General features: G+C 40.5%; 7 protein-coding genes across 9 annotated transcripts; 6 read left to right on the top strand and 1 right to left on the bottom strand.

The window, feature by feature from the left end:
- Positions 1 to 1,687: 1,687 nt before the first annotated feature.
- On the top strand, positions 1,688 to 3,032 carry RB195_015877 (uncharacterized protein; the record flags this gene model as incomplete). 2 transcript variants are annotated; one of them, XM_064206796.1, is made up of 4 exons in its annotated part: positions 1,688 to 1,756; positions 1,920 to 2,044; positions 2,508 to 2,593; positions 2,797 to 3,032. In XM_064206796.1, 4 exons carry the CDS (start codon positions 1,688 to 1,690, stop codon positions 3,030 to 3,032), a joined length of 516 nt encoding a protein of 171 aa, XP_064062677.1. The 2 variants fall into 2 exon arrangements, with proteins under 2 accessions (XP_064062677.1, XP_064062678.1); XM_064206797.1 differs by having other exon boundaries at positions 1,920 to 2,081; positions 2,162 to 2,657.
- Positions 3,033 to 3,250: 218 nt separating this feature from the next.
- Positions 3,251 to 3,667, top strand: RB195_015876 (uncharacterized protein; the record flags this gene model as incomplete). Its single annotated transcript, XM_064206795.1, has 1 exon — positions 3,251 to 3,667. The coding sequence occupies one exon, from the start codon at positions 3,251 to 3,253 to the stop codon at positions 3,665 to 3,667; it is 417 nt and encodes a 138-aa protein (XP_064062676.1).
- A 2,203-nt stretch (positions 3,668 to 5,870) lies between these two features.
- RB195_015875 (uncharacterized protein) lies at positions 5,871 to 9,331 on the top strand (the record flags this gene model as incomplete). The annotated part of the gene is made up of 6 exons (XM_064206794.1): positions 5,871 to 5,961; positions 6,062 to 6,211; positions 6,338 to 6,436; positions 6,496 to 6,578; positions 7,273 to 7,388; positions 9,280 to 9,331. 6 exons carry the CDS (start codon positions 5,871 to 5,873, stop codon positions 9,329 to 9,331), a joined length of 591 nt encoding a protein of 196 aa, XP_064062675.1.
- A 3,421-nt stretch (positions 9,332 to 12,752) lies between these two features.
- RB195_015874 (uncharacterized protein) lies at positions 12,753 to 13,264 on the top strand (the record flags this gene model as incomplete). Its single annotated transcript, XM_013439209.1, has 4 exons — positions 12,753 to 12,855; positions 12,929 to 12,982; positions 13,048 to 13,107; positions 13,164 to 13,264. The coding sequence occupies 4 exons, from the start codon at positions 12,753 to 12,755 to the stop codon at positions 13,262 to 13,264; spliced, it is 318 nt and encodes a 105-aa protein (XP_013294663.1).
- Positions 13,265 to 13,533: 269 nt separating this feature from the next.
- On the top strand, positions 13,534 to 14,016 carry RB195_015873 (uncharacterized protein; the record flags this gene model as incomplete). The annotated part of the gene is made up of 1 exon (XM_064206793.1): positions 13,534 to 14,016. One exon carries the CDS (start codon positions 13,534 to 13,536, stop codon positions 14,014 to 14,016), a length of 483 nt encoding a protein of 160 aa, XP_064062674.1.
- Positions 14,017 to 15,432: 1,416 nt separating this feature from the next.
- Positions 15,433 to 16,765, top strand: RB195_015872 (uncharacterized protein; the record flags this gene model as incomplete). Its single annotated transcript, XM_064206792.1, has 2 exons — positions 15,433 to 15,474; positions 16,595 to 16,765. The coding sequence occupies 2 exons, from the start codon at positions 15,433 to 15,435 to the stop codon at positions 16,763 to 16,765; spliced, it is 213 nt and encodes a 70-aa protein (XP_064062673.1).
- A 2,194-nt stretch (positions 16,766 to 18,959) lies between these two features.
- Positions 18,960 to 20,180, bottom strand: RB195_015871 (uncharacterized protein; the record flags this gene model as incomplete). Of its 2 annotated transcripts, XM_064206791.1 has the most annotated exons (6): positions 18,960 to 19,018; positions 19,072 to 19,122; positions 19,186 to 19,220; positions 19,891 to 19,894; positions 19,944 to 19,963; positions 20,068 to 20,180. In XM_064206791.1, 6 exons carry the CDS (start codon positions 20,178 to 20,180, stop codon positions 18,960 to 18,962), a joined length of 282 nt encoding a protein of 93 aa, XP_064062671.1. The 2 variants fall into 2 exon arrangements, with proteins under 2 accessions (XP_064062671.1, XP_064062672.1); XM_064206790.1 differs by lacking the exon at positions 20,068 to 20,180 and having other exon boundaries at positions 19,891 to 19,958.
- Positions 20,181 to 20,218: the final 38 nt, after the last annotated feature.

The following is a 20,218-nucleotide window of genomic DNA, read 5'->3' as shown; positions in this document are numbered from 1 at the left end:
GAAATTGCACGTACCCCTGGTTGTGTAAAACAGTACAAATAATACTAAAATATAATGTGGTGTATAGTGCAATATTAAAGTATAGTATAAAATAACGTTGAGTAAAATAATGCTTTTGTAAAGCAGTGACATTTTAAAGCATGATCCGCTGGTGGGTCACAAGTTTTCTCACTAGCAAATGGATCATCCCATGGCTCACGTGGAGGTCAACGTTTTAGTCGATCGAACTGCTATTTGAAACTCAGTTGTACATGTTACATAAACTTACAATTAGCATTGAGGTTAAGCATTGAGGTTCAGGTCTATTCGGTCACCAATATTCGAGACCAGAGAAATCCGCTTACCGATCACAGAGACCAACGTATAGTGTAATCCCTCTGTGCTTCCCGTCCACTGGATCCCAAAACAGTAACCGAACAAGGGAATAACGTTCTTCAAATTATGGAGTTATTAGGTTGGTATTTTTGTTTTATTCTCCTTTACTTGGTAATACCATTTGTGAAGCAAGAAAGCTTCAAAATTTCTGACACTTGGATCGCTTGGATATTTCTTTCATGCTGGTATATCCGTCCGACAAATTCGTTTTCGCATACAGTCGGATCAAAATGACATGGCGCTTGGTGTAGTTGTGTAAGTGGTTGCGCTGGAGGCGGCGCGGTGGAGCGTAGCGGTTGGGATCGACGTGGGCGAACTACAGTCATGTGTAACACTAACCTCCACCGCAGCGCTTCAAACACAGCAAATTACGCAAGCTCCATGTCGTTTTGACCAGAATATAGCTCAACCAAGTTCTGGAATGGTTATGTCAACCATACATGCAATTGGGTCAAAACAACATGAAGTTTGGTGCATTTGCGTAGGCGATTGCGATCGAGATGGGATCCGAGACGCTAGATGCACTGTAAAAATCGTGATTTCTGAGAACTCTCAAGTAAGGGCGTTTTTTTCGTAACCACGCTCTCTCGATCATCCAGCTGAAAGCAGTTCTCGACTGTTTTTAACCGCCTATGCAAATTTAGTCGCAAGTGTATTCCTGTGGTCGTCCTGTGGTCGTGACAGTGTGACCGTAAACGGCATGCATACAATTGGGTTAAAACAACCTGAAGTTTGGTGCAATTGCGTATGCGGTTGCTATCTAGGTGGGATCTTCGCTAGTTGTACTGTAAAAATGAGTAAGGATCCCCGCTATTTCGACATTCAACATTCGCTTACGCAATTGTGCCATGCTTCAAGTCTTTTTGATCCAACTATAGATTCCACTTTTTAGGTGAGAAGATGCAAATGTGAAGTATCGAGTGTTGGGTTCGAGTTCTTGAATGTATTCGTGATTAACAAGTGGGGCCGCATATACAAGTCTGATTGTTACCTGCTCGTGGTGGCCCTGCTGTAACTAAACGCAATTAGGCGCTCGAGTGTACCCATTGGGAACGTACGAGCTATAAAACCTGCACTGTTATATGGCGAAAGATTCTCATACTTTGCAAAAAGGTGCTATCGTCCAGAACATCGCCAAAACCCACCTGAACCTGAAAGGTCAACTTCCTGAAGGTCGCACTGAATTTTTGGCACAACCATTCGCTTCGTCACGCTGAGCTGCCGAACACTGTCAAGTGAGCACCAACAAACCGCCCTGTATAGGCTTCTACGATATCTCTCTGTGCTGTTTGCTGCACTGCAGGAAACACGCATGAGAGATCGGCCCGTCATCAGCATCGAAAATTACACCATATACTGCGGCGATGTTGATGAGAACAAAGTAAGTGGTCGCGTGATAGTTGTGAGGAATGATTACAATAACCTGGTGCAGGACTTTGGCGTCGTCTAGATGTGCGTTCGTACGACTGCGGGATCGCAGAGGACGTAAGCTCTGGATCGTAAGTGCCCACGCACCTACGGAAACCGCTGAGGACAACATTAAGGACGCCTTCTACGATGAAATCAATGTGTTAATGTCTAAAATACCCAGCCAGCAGGTGGTCATTGTGGGAATCGACGCGAATGCGAAGACGGGACTCGAACAACAATCCGATGTGCCAGGAAAATGGTATTATTTGGCGGAGCGCACGTCGGACAACCTTCTGGTTACTTAAGTGAACAGAAGGGCCTCATAATCGCTTTCACGTTTAAGAGGAATCATCGATGCCATCAGCTCACGTGGTAGGGTTCAATCCTTTTAACGCTTGAAGAGCAGCGCAAGCGGAAGACGAACACTCTCAAACTTCAGCTCGACTACGTTCTGACGAGAAACATCTCTCAGTCGGATATCCGAAATTCCAGAGCCGCTTGGGACGATAATTTCAACTCTGACCACCGTCCAGTTCTTCTCAGCATTAAGATACGGTTCCACAAAATGAAGCGAGGAGTATCTTTTCAACCAAAAATCGACATGGCAGATCTGAAGGATGAAGAATTCAGAACGAATTTCCGCCAACGTGTATCTACTTATGTTGGAGTAGTGACCAGGAGGAAGCTTTGCGATGCGGATTCCTTTTTCAAAGTGCATCTAGGACGCTGCAAAGGAACACTCCCGGTACAAATGCCGCGGAAGAAGTTTGCCTTTGCATCTACGGAGACAAAATCCACGTACAATTCTGTATGTGTCGCCCGCAGCACTGGCCATTTCAACCAGGAAAAACGTCTTAAAACGAAGTTTTGTCGTCAACTGCAATAAGACCGCGATAACGAGTGGACGTGGAGACCGAAGGAGTTTGAAAAGGCATGGGAGGACAAGAACCCGCAAAAAGCTTATGCTTTATTGAGGAAGTATAGCTGCAAGATGAAGAAAATGTTCTCCAGTCCTCGACGCTGCCAGTGGAAAGGCTGTCGGTGAAGCAACCCCTCCAACTTGGAGGGATCACTTCAAGACCTTGCTGAACCGGCAAGCACCGTCAGCTCCTGAACTCGAGCCCGTTCATAGACCGACATATGCGATTAACGAGGAACCAGCGACCGAGTCGGAGATTCTGGTCTGTATCCAAAAGATGGAAATGGAACATCTGGTGGAGTCGACGGGATTAGAGCAGAAATGCTGAAATATCTTCCTTCGTCTGGGATTCGTGAAGTGGCGTAGATCATCCGTTCAATATGGATAGACAAAAGGATACCTGACTCGTCGAGACACACTATCATAATTCCCCTCCACGAGAAGTCATCTGCCACGGACCCTAGGAATTATCGAGGGATCTCCTTGCCGTGTGTTATGTGCGAGCAAGCTGGCTTTAGTACTCGTACTCGTAGGTACTCGAAGCCGATGCAATTAGCCCTTCTAGACTTTGAAACCGCTTTCGACTCTCTTCATCGAGCGAACAAACCTTCCTGGTACTCCATCGTCGCGGAGCGCGATAGAGTGCAGGGAAAGTTTGTTCGTTTGCTTGATGACATGAATCAACGAACGACTGTTGCAGTTCGGACACCAGCCGGGTACACAACACCATTAGAGGTGGGTAAGACAAAGGGCAGTGGCAGGACCTTTGCCATGTTCAACTTCTCTATCGACGACATCATGCGAAGAACAGTTGATCAGTGTCCTGCCGACATCGTCTTAACACCATCAGGGTGCTCCTTGATTGACCTCGAGTACACCGACGATGTTGTTATATTCGCGAAAAGCAGTACAAAGCCTCAACATGTTGTCAACCTTGTATCGAAGTTGGCTGGAGCCTATTGATTATGTCTACGCCCTGATAAATGTAGGCAGACGTGGATCTCTTCGAGACCTCGAACGGGAGTCAGGGTGGACGGACAACCAGTTGTACTCGCGGATAAGTTCTGTTACCTGGTCTGCATGCTGAAGAACAACGGCGGCTACGAGAAAGATATATTAGCAAAGATGCGCTAAGGCCGTTTCCGCATTCAACTCCTTAACAAAATGCCCGTGGTCGACCCACACCACCAATGAAGTCAAGCTGCGAATCTATCTATCCACAGTCCGCCCTTTCATGATGTACGGATCGGAGACTTGGGCAGCACCATCTACGGTAATGAAGAGGCTTGATTGCACGGAAAGGAAGCTGCTTCGACGGCTGCTTGGCTACTTTTGGCTTAGCGTATGCCACAATGAAGAGCTCTAAGCGGAACTCGATGTGGTGTACCGGCGGATGACACGTGGAAGATATCAACATCTTGCACCGCCGTGATAGAGGTCCTGAGGATACTCGGCGTGGATAGGCAGTTCAGGCGAGACGCAAGGTTTCGCAGGATACGGAATAGCGACGAATGGACCGATTCCGTGCAAGCTCTCGCAGAAGATCGAGAAGGTTGGGCAGAGCTGTGTTCAAGGACGACGCAGCTCGGCGAAGATGCGGATAATCGCGTCAAGGTAATCAAATCATCGAATTCATCTTCCTATATGAGTGAAGTACCTGCTCGAATATTTGATTTTTTCTTTGAATGCTCGAGGTGAAAGTATTCTAACCTAACTTTACACCATCACTTAAAAAACCTTCAAAGTCTTGTAACCTGTTTTATTTTTATTCTGCTTGCTTTCTTCTACGGAGCTCCTTGAACAGACATAGGCATTTCCGTGAAAGCTACGACATTCAACTTCTCTGAAGGGTTCCTCTTGTGTTTTGTAAATCAATACAAATATATCGGAGCACCATTTTTGGATTGTCTACAATATTTTGCTTCTTCATATGTAAAGCGTTGTCTCGTAAACAATAAATAAATATGCATCATTTGCTAATCCTCATGACGTTGTGTGCATATACAGTCGAGTCAAAACGACATGCAGCACAGTGCGTTTGCGAAAGCGACTGCGCCCGAAGCGACGCGGCGGTTAGGACTGACGTGGAACCAGTGCGAACTGCAGCGATATGTGGTGCTATCCCCATTCGAAGGATCCCCATTCGGTCCTGACCGTTTACCTCGTTTTTCGCTTCGAACGCAGCCACTTACGCAATTGCACCATGCTTCATGGCTTCTGGACCTGACTATACACGTTTGACATGGCACAGGAATTGTGTATGCTCGCTAATCGCTTGGGATGCGCCCCCACGTTCACTTCAATTCAGAATCGTTTGAGGTTTACGAACGTGTATCTGACCTATACAATGACTTGCGGTGGCTAGCCGATGTGTCAAATCAGTGTTTTTATCCTCCCAAACAAGTCTGGTACCAATTTATCGACCCCGGAGGGATGAAAGGCTTGGTGAGCACTATGGCGGATAATAAAAGATAATGGATTAAAAATAATGGACTTATTAGAGATTGAAAATGTGGCTTTTTACGACCAAAAGTCTGGTGCACTTTTCATACTTACGGTAAGAATCACTTCGTCAGATGGTTATTCCTAACGAAAAATTCGTGATGCACCGATGATGGATCGCACAGTTGTCAACGCATTAGTAGACAGACTCTTTATTATTATGTGTTTACCATATTTGCAAACTATTTAGACACTTCTTTTCGTTTCAGCAGCTTGCTCTGCTTTGGAGCGAAACCTACATAACACACAAATCGGCTACGATGGCTTTCTTTTCGACAGGTGATGTAGTGAATGCCGACGACCTCTTAAGCACTCGCGCATGAAGGTCGCTCCAGATGTGAAGTGTTCAATTTATTCACTCACGTGTTATTTTCAACTCTGATTCGTCTTTTGGAGGTCATCACTCTTCTTTTGCGTGGATACTACATTATGTTTAAACCTCTATATATAAGTGCTAGTGCACCGATGTTGAAATCTGTTTGGATTTCCTGGAAAGTCCCTCATAAAACTCCTAAGAAATTTTGAAGTGCGACCTTTTTGGGATTTTCGCTGCAGCATAACGCCTGAGAATGCTACAAATTTGATTTTCTTGCTCAGTTAAAAAAGAATACTTCATCTGGAATGTTTATCATTTCCATAACTTTGAATTTTTTTTTTGCAACAGATGAAGAGCATCATCCATGCTTCCTTCATTATTCCGCTAACCCTTTGTCAATTTTATACACAACCTGTCGTCTACTATCAATCTCCTCAAGGTAATTAATGTTTTGAACTCTTTAAAGGTGGTAGGATGTTTTCCTTCACAAAATCTTTTTTTATTGCCACTTCTTTCATTCGTAATATTAAGCGTTTTAGATCCCCAACAAATCTACCAGACCTCATATTATCCTCAAGTCCCTTATCAGACGAACGTAGGCCAACCCATTTACGGTTTGCCGACGCAATATCTGCAACCAACTTACCAACTACTACCTCAGCCAACGTATCAGACAGGATTGCCGCAAGGTAATGTTAGTGGGGAAAGGAGTGTTCAAAGAGACGAAATAACCAGTAGCACCAGATTCCTGGTTGAAGTATTGGCAGAAGTTCAGTAAAGTTGTTGATCGCATTTTGACTTCGTTCGGCTTCTAGGACTTGGTCTCGGACTCTACCAGAATGCGTTCGCCAAGGAACTGACAGGCGGATATCTGAATGAGTTTCGCGATGAGACTGGCTCATTGCATCGAAACGGTGGGTGTTTCATTGGGATTTTCTTCAAGTCTCGTCCATTCAAACTTTACCATCTACAGCTGTGTCAATGCATCGTGAACCTATAACACTTGTGGAACACGCGAGTTACATGAGTTTAATAAACGACAAGGATAACTTCCATGTGAGTTTTTCAAGGGAGTAGGTTGCATTTTTTAAACTTTGCTTGAAATTACTGGCAAGGTGAAGGAATGTGTAGTTGGATTAAAACTTTCTGGAGAATGGTGCAATTACGTAAGCGACTGTGTTTGAGGTGGGACCCTTGCCGACTACAATTGAACTGCAGAGATGAGTAAGGTTCCCTTTGCGCTATTTCGACCGCATCGGTCTACGCAATTGCACTAGTCCTCAAGTCGTTTTGAGTCAGCCATTCGTTGCAAAGTCGTAACCAAAGTGAGACTTGTCCAGTCTTGCTTCCGACCTTTAAAATTGTATTTCTTCTTTTTCATCTTCTTCTTATTATTCATTATTATTGTAATTACTAATTATTATTATTATTGAAAGGGGTACTCTCATTTGTTTCGAGCATAGGGTTATACGTGACAATAAACTGTTCTACTAATTTGCCTACTAGTCCTTCTTAATATTTTTCCTTGCGTTTCTAGAAAAGAGTTGAAGGTGGACTTTTCGTAGTCTCATCCGTTTCTTCGTTCGTTTGTTTCTAATTTATACTTCACTAAGTACGTACGTGATGAATTTCTTCAGTTTCTCGGTTGTTTTCTTCGTCTAGTTATTAATTGGTTTAGCTATTCATTTTTGCATTCAATGTTGATTGATTGTCGGAAAAGTTGAGCCACAAGTGTTTAGATACATTTTAGCCTTCTGGCTGCGGATGGGATGCAAATCTCCTGAAATGCACCGACGCCTTGGGCTTATGTAAGGGAGGTTGTCGTGACTTTGCCGTGTCAGCTTCGGCGACAGTTCACGACTGCAGGTGCGTTTCGTTTTGAATGTTTGTGTATAAAAGAACTCAAAATTTTATGTGCTTGGCACTTTAGTACTCACTTCTTTATTTATTGTTGAATTGCAACGCTAGCATTAAAATCCCATAGTCTGGCATCGAAATTGTTGTCGCAATGGTTCGATGGCAACCACTGCGTCAACGGATGGATCCTGCAGTAATAATGTTGTGATAAGGAAATTGAAAATCCCAATTCGTTCAACAATTTTGCATCCTTAACGCTATTTTAGAGACAAGGAAATGTTAAACCCCTTGTTTACTATGCATGATTTAGAAAATAATGAGCTGAAATGATTATCCCTGTTTTTCAGCCAGTTATAAGGTATTTTCTTAAAATAACCCCTTGTGTTTTTTTGCAATTCTATTTCGGGCTGTAGTGTAGTAATCACTTGTTGATCGTTCAACCGACCTGTTCTCGCGGTTGTAGCTGTGTTCTGAGCAGGTTATTTTACCTGCATCACTCTGCGTTATCCTGACATAATAGCGACGCATTGGGCGCTCCTCTGGTAATAGAGGGTTTTGTCGTCAAAGTGGGTCAAGAATTCTCTATCAAAAAGAGTTGACAGAATAGCAGGCACTTACGAGATTTTATTGAAAGCCGTACGCCGATCTCTTGAAGTTAAGAACATCTACGTACTAGAATTTGCACGAATCCTATTGATGCTGCTGGCTGCTGTGTGTTCCAGCAGTGAGTCACCCGTTTTCTGTAACTGCCTACCGTCTGAACCCGGAGCTGATCATCCCTTAAAGTTTTTTTAAGGGATTTTTTTCAAACAAATATACACGATAATGTGAGTTACTCATTAATCCCCAAAAGAGGTGCACTATGGTATGGTGGCACATATGAGCGAAAAATATCTCTATTATTTTTAACATATTCACAAACAATATACATAGTCAAGAACAGGTCGGTCATGCTTCAAAGAGCGCACTATAGTCGAAACATTATGCGTGTAACATCGAAATTTTTGGATTTTTTCTCTTGTTCGAGGTGTACGTTTGAAATTACGAAAGAGAAAGTGTTCAGTTACTGGAATGCCAGCTTATCTTTCACTCTCATGTTTAAACGACAAACATATGACATAACCAGTTTAACTACCCGCTTCGCGTACCCAGATAAACGTCAAAATCGCGTTAATTGCCAGATGTAGCATCCATTTGGTAAACATCATGTATAGATCGTTCGCCGTTCTAAACATCAACGTAGAGCTGAGAAGTATAGAGTTCCAGAGGGAATCTGTAACATGAAAAATTGCCTTAGAAATTGACTTCCAGCTGTGTACAATTACAGTTCTCATATTAATGTAAACGCGTAGGTACTAATCCACCGTCTTGGGTATAAACAGATTTCTGTGAATCTTTTCACTGAAAATTTGTCTGCAAAGTTGTTTGGAGCATTCGTCACTGATGTAACATTAGTTTTTCTCTTCAAGAACATAATTTTCACAAAATATGGTAAGTATAGAGTAGTGTAAATACACTATCGGTGCGTTACTCACTTTTTTCTTCTTGTTCTTATGAGTTTCTTTGATTTTTTGAGCCATCAACACGCACTACTATTCAATTAATTTGTTAAATAACTGATACCAAATCCACAAGTACTAATAAAACAATACAGTAGGAATGTTCAAAACCCAATACTGGTATGAAAAATTAAATTATGTTTTTATCTGGGAAAGAGTGCTGTGTTTTACAAAAAGAAAAAAAAAGAAAGAAATTCGAGAACAACAAATTTTCCATTTTTTAACTTTTTCGAATAATGACATGAGTTCTGCAAAAAATACCAGTTTTAACGAGGTGAAAGTGGGTCCTAGAGTAGAATTTATCATCAAAGGTTTTATATATAAACTTCCTCTCCTTTCAGATGCATACCGTATGGCTACGCTGCTCTTCTGAAATTACTCGGCAAGAGATAGACGACACGATGCAGTTAACAGTGAAGTTACTGTTCGGGTAGCATATCAGCATCCCTTCTGTATGTTCATGTTCTGCACTTTTTTTTTAGTCATTGCTCCGTCTGTATTCTATATATGTTCGCTTACTGCTTACTGCATTATTACTTGATTCAGCCGGTACCGGTTTTGTCGAACATGTTCCTCGCCGTAATCCCAAATAAAACCAACACAAATCCGACGATCCGCTTTCACGTTTTTACTGTTTTTGATGAGTGTCCACGCAACAACCTGTTTTACAATACAAACGTGCCGTGGTGACCGTAGGATTACAAACAAATCATATAGAAAAGTTTAGGAACTCTGTACTTTCTTCATAGAAAATCTACACATATAGATTGAATTGGATTATCGTCCGGTTCCGGCGATAAATAGCCTTCAATAAAAAGTTTTTTTTTTTTAATACTCATACATGATATCGATAAATGTTGGAACAAGGCCAAGATGTTGTAGTAATTGTGTAAATAATATGCAACCAATCTTCAGTATAGTGTTTATTTTCCAAGCTACCGTACAAGTAAGCATACTGCACATAGCAGCAAATTGGTCTGAATGCTTATGTGCAGATAAAGTAGCCTGTTCCCATTCAATAATTTTCGAAATAGTATTCGATTTTAATTGTCATCAAAAGTTCTTTTTTTCCGACGTAAGGTGCTGCAGAAGTTTGGGATTCCATTTAAAAAAAGCACGAGAACACATGTTTCCAGTGGCAACGATGAAAAATTCTATGTTTTACAGATTTTTTTACGCCAATGAGATCCCAGAAAAGATATGGCATGGATAAAATACAAAACAAATACGGTAATTACACACTGAAAAGACAGAAAAAAAAGAACAGAGCGATCAAGGATCAATTCCGTGTAGTCTGAGAATTACCAACTGAATCTGTTTACTTTTCTCTTCGTACATAAACCTTATACGAAAACCAAACCACTGGTATAAGATTTCTCCTACGGTCTTTAATAAGGTTGAGGGGACATGTTAAATGTGTCATAGAGAGTCAACATAGTTACCTAAATTAGTACACTGTTTTATTAGGTTATATTTAATGCGTAGCCGTTAATTATTATGTTGAGTTTGTCTATAAATGCTGATTCGCTCTAGAAAAATCTTAGTTTTTCCGTTTTTTGGTGGAATGCCAGAAAAGTGCGGGAAAAATGTGGTGAAATGTTCTAGATAAATTTCCTCCGAGAGGCACATGGAGCTTTTGGGTGTCATTTTATATCCAGAATGGGTAAGGATAACCTTTGAGCTAGCTCATTGTACGAATATCCTCTTTTCGCTATTTCATAAGACGCATTTGGTGTAATCACAGGCAAAAGGTGTGATTCTGTTGTTCGCAACGTAGGATTTGAGGTCCCACTTTCATAAGCAGATGTCTTCTGTCTTCTATCGATCCTATTAATTTGTCGCGCTTTTCCGGAAAATCCTCGACAACAAGCAGACGAAGAAGTCCAGCTTAGTGAAGTAGCCCCTGGATCTAGATGGATTAACTGCGTAAGGATAGGCTCTATCGTCTCTCGACCGAACAGTCGCTGAAAACTGTTGGTTCGTCGACAGCTGCACGCTCCGTACCAACCAGACATCGCCCTGCCTGAATGCAAATTGTTCCAAACTTTGAAACACAATACTTTTCGAAGGTTACAGCGATCTGGAAAAAAAATAGCTTGCTTCATTCACTTTTTTCTTTAATTTTTTCATTTCATTTGAACCTCTCTCATCTCAAAGGGGCACTGAAAAGTAAATGCAAGTAAATGCTTTATTGCTGTGGACAATAATGATGACTATCCTATTGATAAGTGATGTTTCTGGGAAATAAAAGAAGAGATGAAATAAATGTTAAAACCGGGCAAGTGATCCGTAGTAATCCAGAAGGGATTGTGTGTGTATGTGTGTGTGTGTGTGTGTGTGTGTGTGTGTGTGGGGTTTTTTTTTTTTTTTTTTTTTTTTTTTTTTTTTTTTTTTTTTTTTTTTTTTTTTTTTTTTTTTTTTCTTTAATTTTTTCACTTCGCACACTCGTGGACTCGTTGCGGATTGCTCTCGTTCTATTACCCGTAATAAGTTGCATCGTAAGGGAGACAGGATCACACAAGGCTGTTTCACACAACTTCCGAATTACTAAAAGTAATTGAACGTGATCATGCTCATACGTTTAGACAACCCCTACCCCTCCCTCCCTGCTCATGGATACCGACATCGTCAACTTTATGATACGCCGCCTTTATGTCGCAGTAGCTTTTTTCACCTAGATGAACCTGATATCGACTTGTTGGATTCGGACGGAGGAAACGTTTGGTTGTACTTAGGCGGTGTCGAACCATCGATAAATTGCAATAAATTATTTTTTAATCCTCCAATGTGCAATGAAATGACTATATGTCACTGGGATTTAAATTTGGCGCGTTCGTTGCGACACCAATTAAAAAGAGAACTCGGAAAGTGTGTGATGTGCCGAACATAACTGGTAATTTTATCGGCGAAAGCACGTATCGAGGATATTATTCAAATCGGAGGCATACGATGGATGGATCATCGCCGGCTCCGCCCCTTGCTCTGCGCTTTACACGATAAAAACCCAGTGTCTGCAGTCGTTAGTTCATTGGTTTCACTGTTCTGGTTTGCATTTCACATCGTTCTGGCACTTTCCTATAGTTCCACACAAAAATTTCCACGTAGGTCACGTGAATTTTCTATCATTTGTTGGTGTAAATCTTTAAATAGTAGTTGAGTTAGAATTTTTTTCAGATATAATGGGACCAGCTGCAATAACCGTTCTTTTGACATTCATCGCTACAGTTCTGTTAGTTCCATTTACTTCTATTGGATATTTTGTAGTGGTTTATTTACAGATTCGCTAAAAAAAGAATTCAGGGTTCTTCGAAGCAGGAAAGGAAAAAAACATTTCTTGAGAGTTTTGATCAGGAAGCCCTAGGTCATTCAAATATTGTGCGCATCTAACTAAGTTCCACATAATTCTACAATTTGAACTACTGTGATTCATTTCCAAGCGAAAAAATTTATGAAAATTTTCAAAGCACAAAACATGCAATGTTTGAAATTCCAAATGAGAGCATCGCTGTAGAAAAAAGCAGCAGCGTCACTTCCCATATCGAGCAAATATCAAATTTTCAACAAAGAAAGCTCAGCATCGAATATTACAAAATAAGGTCTTTCTTTCACACTTATTTTGACCTTTATTAGAAGTTATTACGGTAGCCGTTTAGATATAAAAAGATCTGACGGAAAAATAAATCTATAAATAGACGAAAAGTCTGTCTGTTCAGGGTGTGTCTTGCCTTGTGAAAAGAAAAATTTGCTGAAATTAAATTAAATAGTAAGAGATGTGATCCATTTTTGTTTCTATTGTCTCGTTCATGAGTTTTCCATGTTGCTGCTAAATCATAACGAATATTCCAGCTCCGTCCCATATAGGTCCAACTATGTCCCTGGTGACAGCATGATGGGGTTAGGAGCATACGGAGGATACGGTAAGACAGCATGTTGACAAAAAATTCAGACGTCTGAGAACGCAAAAAAAAGTATCGATCTTAACTACTTGAGGTGGTGGTATGGGATCACCGTATGGAATGGCCTATCCGGGAATGTTTGGAATGAGTATGATTCCTTTTAAATTCTAAAAATTTCTACAAATCGCTCTGATTACTTGAATTTTTTCCCAGGTCCATATGGAATGGCGGGAATGCCTGGCATGGGAGCGATGGGAATGGGTGGTGCATACGGTAAGTGATGCGCAAGAAATGCTCAAAGAGTTTTAATAGCCCGGATCATTTTTCAGGATCTCCATTCTCTCCTGGAGGTCTTTACGGTGGTGGCCTTGGTGGTATGGGTTCTCCTGTGGGCATGGGTTTAGGAACTAACTCTTTCTTCAAAAAATGATATTTCTTTAATAATGCATATTTGAGTGTCTTTCACTGTACAATGATCTACATGTTATTCTTATTTTTTTTATTTATACTGAATTTCTGAATCATGACATCCTTGTTAATGACATCGTTGTTCAAATGATTTATATGAAAATAAAGACAATAAATGAGTAATTGTTCGGTGACGACAATGAGGATCCTCCAGAGAAGACTGTGGGGCTGTCTGATTCCTGGGCCTGTATCCAAAATATTTTGCTCACTGGGAGGACAAATACGGCAGAAATGAAACCTGTTGCCGTAGTGGAGCTTCCACCTAGTAACCTTAGGCAAAGGCTCATTAGCAATCGCCTATATGATCGTATTTGCACTACACCGGAGTGCAAAATACATCAGGATAACAACGAAGGTGATTGCATGAATTTATGTGTTGTTTATATGATTTCCTGTGTGCGGTGTGGTGACGAATACATAGGAGAAACAGCTAGACCACTATGTATTCAAATCAAAGAAATCCTGGACGGCAAAAGGAAATCATGTGACTTCACTGCATTAGGTGGTCATAGAGTACGGCGTCATAACAGAAAAGATTTTGAAGTTAAGGTCACGATTCTGGAGCGCGAACTTAGTACTGCGGCGCGCAAGACTATGGAGGCCTTTTGGATCCACTACAAAGATGAATCGCAAAGGGAAATGCCACCGTATTACGCGGAAGAAGACTCTGAAGAAGGCGATATTGCCGAAACATTAGCCATGAATAAAGTATAGTAACAACCTCGTGTTCGGTTCACTTAAAGATATCAATTATTGAAACATCAACATGAAGAGGTTTATCGAAAGTCGTACATGGAGAAATGAAACGATCGGTAGCTAATTTCTGCAATCGTACTATCAAACCGTGTGATTAAGAGGCTGGTGTTGGGATAATAGCCACTCCGGCTGTTTAATTAGCTCAGGTGAGGTTGAGGAACCATGAAGAAGGAAAAAGAGTTTATTCTGTAAGGAATTACGGAAATTTCTCGCGAAAAACTTGAGGATATACTAGCGCACATCCGCCGAGGGGGGATGTGTGTTAGTATATCCTCAAGTTTTTCGCGAGGGGAAGCCTCGGCACCAGCAGCGAATAGCCTACAGTCCACGGCTAGTACTCCACAAATACCCACAAAACAGGGAAAGTGAGTTCATAGCTGGCCTTATTCACGAGAAATATCAATTTTGGAGTTCTTGCAGCTTTCTTTTTTCATTTGAGGTGCTTTTGACGAGATTATTACCTCCTCGTCAGCTTGAGAGAATTATGAGTTTTTTGATGGTGAGATTGAAAAGATGCTAGGTTTTCTTCAGAGAAGTGTGTTTCTGAGAGTCAGCAAAGTGACTCAGCTACGTTTCGCAAGCCTTAGTCACAAAGGGGCAGATCCATGTTGAATCAGAATTAGGAAATTCAAGACAGATCAAGAAGGAATAGGGTGTACTATAGCGTTCAAAGGTTAAAGAGAACGAAGAAAAACTGTGAAAAGCGCTGTATAACAAAAGAACCTTTCATTTGCCAGAAGAGTTTATTTTCAGCAGTATTTCAAATTTTCAGGCAAACCATACCCAAGGAAGTACCCCTTACGACTCGTCAAGAAAACCACCTTGGACACAGAACTTGGAAAGCAGCTCCTTACACCGCACTCTTTCCGAGGGGGTGCTGCGACAACCGCGGTCCGAAGAGGAATCGAGTCCGCAAGCGTCATGTGTGTCGGCCGATGGAAATTGGTTAAGTCATTTGAAAGTTACATCAAACCTACGCCCATTTCCCCCATATTTGTCTGCATCTCTAGTGGGCGTTCCCCTACCTCCGAATTGTGTCAATGTAATTATCGCTGATCTCGAACTTTCTCGTTGCTCAGTCTCGTCTCAGTATAGATCTATTGTTCATATCTATTCATACTACTATCTGGGGTTGCTTGCCTTCGCTATATTCGGTTACTTGATTTCATTTCTTTCTTAATTTCGTAGAGCAATGTATCCAGCTTAGGCACATATTTCCATTTCCATTTTCCTGGAGCACGTATATCCATGTGGAAAAATTTTACTGGATATGCGCTTTAGGCTGATGATTGTTACGATGATAATGCATGATATCCACAACTATATAAGAAGAGAAATTTTATTATTTTAGTTCTGGAAAGTATACCTCTCCATATGACAAAGCAGCCTTCAATAGATGATCAGTTTCATGTGGTTGTGAGTTTCTACATTGTATGTTTTGTTCGAGATAAACAACTACTAGCACCAGTTATTTATCAATTTATAAAATTTGGTTAATTTGTTTACCAATCAGTTTTTCGATCGCTGCTGCTTAACAGAGTGGGTGTAAATGATTTCTATAGGGTTTTCACACGACTGTTATCCTTGAAAGGGTCTGAACGAAATTTGTGATCATCGAGTCAAGTGCTTGTTTTCTGAAGAAACACCAACTGATTTTTTGTGAGATTTTTGCGTTCACAGAAAGCAAAGAAATTATTGTAGAGAATTTTACATTCTATTAATGAATGATGCATTTCTTTGCGATGATAAAATGATAGGCGTGTTATCGATCACGTGGCCGAACCACAGCTGATGCGTTGTGTTCCTCTGGGCAAACATAAGCACATGTGAACATTTGAAACAGGAGGGTGTATGTAAGGTTGTCGGTAAGAAATTCGGCTGCAACTCAACGCAATCGATGGTTCGAAAACACAGCAGGCGTTCCATCGTTATGATGTTGATAAATTGTATGGGAGGATAAAAAGGCTGACATATCGGGTCCCCCCCCCCCTTAAGACGTGTAAGCTGCGCACGCGTTTATGGCTTTAAATGACTTTGAGTTGATGTCGGAAGGCGTAAGTGCGTCCCAAGGGGATTGATCCATGCTGTGTATAAAAGGTTCTTTTAATGCACACTGTAAAATAGCACGTGGTTATAAAATTGCTAATCCCATGCTGATAGCCTCAATCTAATGAAGTTTTTATGAATCGCTGATGACTGTGAAAGTAATGGTAGTTATCCGCTTCCCGCACGATCGATCAGAGGTTCGAATCCGCCCTAGAGCTCACCAAGCCTTTCGTCACTCCGGGGTCGATAAATTGGCACCAGACTTGTCTGGGAGCATAAAAACACTGACTTGACACATCGGCTAGCCACCGCAAGTCGTTGTATAGGCCAGTTACACATTCGTACCCCTCAAAAGATTCTGAATTGAAGTGAACGTGGGGGCGCATCCCAAGCGGATTGATCAACGCCAGAAACTTTATCCTTCATCTTTTTAAATATCCCTTAGATCTCCTTTAAGCAACTCGCCCCTCGTGAATGATTAAAATTTTAGTATTCGGACTTCGATTTAAACCTACATCGTCAAATACGAGATTGTACACTTAGCATTTTGAAGAATGAAGGCGGACTTCTTAACGAGCAAGTCATCAAAACGATTAGCACAAAGATGGAAGAGGGAAGTCTCACATTCAAATTCTTTCAGATCACAACAATTATTAATTGAAATCAATGCAAACAAATTAGCAATTTCTAAATCTCGACAATTATTTATATTTCTTTTTTTTCCGTACGACCTATCAGAGTTTTTAGTCAACACCGATACATTTTCCTTACACGGCTAAGAATAGAACAAAAACATCTCAAGAGGAAAGGAATCATTTGGTGGATTTTATCCGTTTCAGTACTCGTGATTTTTTTGACTGCTTGTTTCCAAATTGAAGCTCTGATTGTACTAAGATAAGCTGCCAAAGAGAATGTTCATTTTTATTTTTATGTTTGATTTTTTATTTCTTTTATTCGCACATTACACTTCCCTTACAGGTCCTAGGACTTGCAAATAGCGCAAAGTATTAATATTATTATTGTTAATACTAAAATTATTATATTAGTTGTTGTTAAATAAATCATTATGTATGTATGTATTATTATTAAAAGAGAGAAATTATTTGGAAGACTTTATCCGTGTCAATCTCTAAGTCTCTGTCTAAGATTCATATCTCTTTTGTACTAAAATAAGCTGCTAAAGAGAATGAAAAATAGGAATTCTTCCATGTGAATCAAGGGTGGTTTTATAACAAAATTTTTTAGACCACAAAAAAGTCCGATTGGCTGTGCATTTTTGGAAAGAAATTCGGAACAAGTATGGAATGCGATCGTGGCTGCTTATTGTATTTTTGCCTTGGCAGTACTGCATTTATCTTCTATAGATGTGCATCAGAAAATGTGTTAGTTTAAGGCGTTCATTGCCTCTGTGTGTGTAAATATTTTATCGCAAACAAATTGCTTATAAATGCATTCAAACATCATAATAAATATTCTTTTTGATCTATCAGATTATGTGGTTACTTGTGCTCGTATTGACAACAATTCGATTGAAAGTTGAAAACTCGTGGTCGCCATGCGTGCTGCATTTCGTCGTTCCGTGTCTGTTCTCAACGAATCTACAGTAGTCACGCGCGCGGGGTGGCAGTCGTTTAGCCCCGCCCACCAATTCAAACCCAGCCAGAAATCTTTACTCCACGTTACTTGTCTACTACTCGGAAGAACATCTGAATATCTAGAATCTGTGGCGACATATTTGGAACTACATACTTTTGGTGGATATTAAAAAAAAGATAAGAAAACGCCATAATAAATAAGAGGAATAAGAAAAAACCGAGATGGTACAACCTTCAAAAGTTTTCATTCGGTTTCAGGAGATCGTCAACGCAAAACCTCAAAATATCAAAGAGACACAAGTAAAAGTTGTGGAAAAAGTGATTGTTAGATCAGGACCGGAACACTTCGGTTCTTCCGTTTTTTGTTTGCTCGAAATTTCCTTCCATTCCCGAAAGCAAGCGCGTAGGCTGAACATGACTAATGAAATAAGAGAGAAGCAGGATTCGTTGGGCACAAAAAAGCGCCAGGATTGACATCTTCTCTGAATTTTGCTGGTTGCCTCGCAATGAGGAATAAGTTGTGGGCGTTTTCTTTTTTTTTTTGTCAAAATGAAAAATCCATTAAAAACGAAAGTTTTGCTAAAGTGTACACGTTGCTCGACCACGTGATCGATCACTTGTCCATCATTTTCCATTACAGATATTGCACAATTCATCGTTCAAATCTTTAAAATTCTCTACAATGTTTCTTTTCAGCAGAAAAAACGCAAAAATCTCGAGTAGAAAAAGTTGTCCAAGCTCTTTACACAAAATAAATACTCGATCACAAATGTCGTATTATTTTCAAACTTTCAGAAGTTAAAATCTCCTTCCGGAAGCTTTATGGAAATCACCTAATGCCAGCCTCGATGCAGCAACGATTCCGGATTGACGCCGGCTAATGTCCACTCCGGAAAAAATGCCTTGTAGAAACTCACAACTACATGAAACTGATCATCTATCCAAGGTTGCACTGTCATGTTGGGAGGTATCCTAGAACTTGAGCAATAACATCCTTCACCTTTTGTAATTCGTGGATATCATGCATTATCAACCTAACAAACAAGAGTCCAGGAGCTGTGTGTAATAAAACACTTCCAAATGGATAAACTGACTCTAATGGGAAAATATGGCCTATTTGGCTACGGTACATCCGAAAAAAAAATTGTCCGCGGACAAACGCATCATACAGCGGAATTACATCTGCATTCTTTTATTCAAGTATGCATTCTATTAATAATAGAATGACATTTCTTGAAGAAGTGTGGCCCAGGACCCATGTTAGCCCATCGCACCAAGGAAACCTATGGGAGCAGGACCAAAATGAGGGAATAGAGGTCCTGAAAAATGATCCGTACTTTTAAAATTTCCTGCGCCTTTCTTCTGCACTTACTGCCACCCATTCCCATACCGGCCATTCCAGGTTGCATTCCCATGCCACCACCTCAATTAATTAATTATGTTTTTCACATGCTCAGAAATGCATTTTTTTGTCAACACGTCTTACCGTATCCTCTCCTTCCCATGCAGTTATAACACGACCTGAATTATTCGTTGTAATGTAGCAGCAACATGGAACACTCGTGAAGGAGACAATGGAAGAAAGATAAAGCTCAATTTACAAATAATTTGTCAATAACAATTATAATAATTCTATCTTCCGCAACTTGATTTAATCTCAGATTAGTTCTCCTCGAAATGTGGAGACTTCTCCACAAAACACTCCCTTAAGAGAGAGAGAGATCCTTCGTTTATTTACCGATTTATTTCTCCGTCAGATCTTTTTATACCCAAACTGCTACCGTAATAACCTCTAACAAAGATTAAAATAATCGTGGAAGAGTGACTTTTATATTATTTGATACTAAATTTTCTTTGTTGAAAAATCGACGCTTACTCGATTTGGAACGTGATGCTGCTGTTTTTTTCACAGCAATGCTTTGATTTGGAATTCCAAACATTGCGCTTTTTGTTCTTCAAAAATTTTCACAAATTTATGAATCTCACGGTCCAAATTGTAGAATTAGGTGGGACATAGATAGATTCGCAAAATATTTGAATGACCTAGGGCTTCCTGATCAAAACTCTCAAAAAGTGGTTTTTTTCCCTTTTCTGCTTCAAGAAACCCTGAAGCATTGCGATTTATGGAATGTTTACGTAAATCTGTGAATGAACCACTGCAAAACCTCTAATAAATGTGAATGGAACTAACAGAACTGTTGCGATGAATGAACAGAACTGTAGGAATGTTAGGAGAACATATACCGTAGTTGATCCCATTACACCTGAAAAAATCCTGATTCAGTTACCATTCAAAGATTTACCAACAAATAATAGAAGTTTCATGAGGCTTATGTTGAAATTTTTGTGTGCAAATCCAGGAAAGCACCGGAACAAGGGGAAGTCAAAGCAGAACAGTGAAACCAATGAAATAACGATCGCAATCACTGCCTTTTTATCGTGTAGAGCGCAGAGCAAGGGGCGGAGCCGGCGATGATCCATCTATCGTATGCCTTCGATTTGAACAATATCCTCAATAC

Source organism: Necator americanus, chromosome V, assembly GCF_031761385.1.
Source record: "Necator americanus strain Aroian chromosome V, whole genome shotgun sequence".
In the NCBI taxonomy this organism is placed as follows: domain Eukaryota; kingdom Metazoa; phylum Nematoda; class Chromadorea; order Rhabditida; family Ancylostomatidae; genus Necator; species Necator americanus.
Note: the sequence above shows the minus strand (reverse complement) of the source record. Positions and strands in the feature narration are given on the sequence as shown.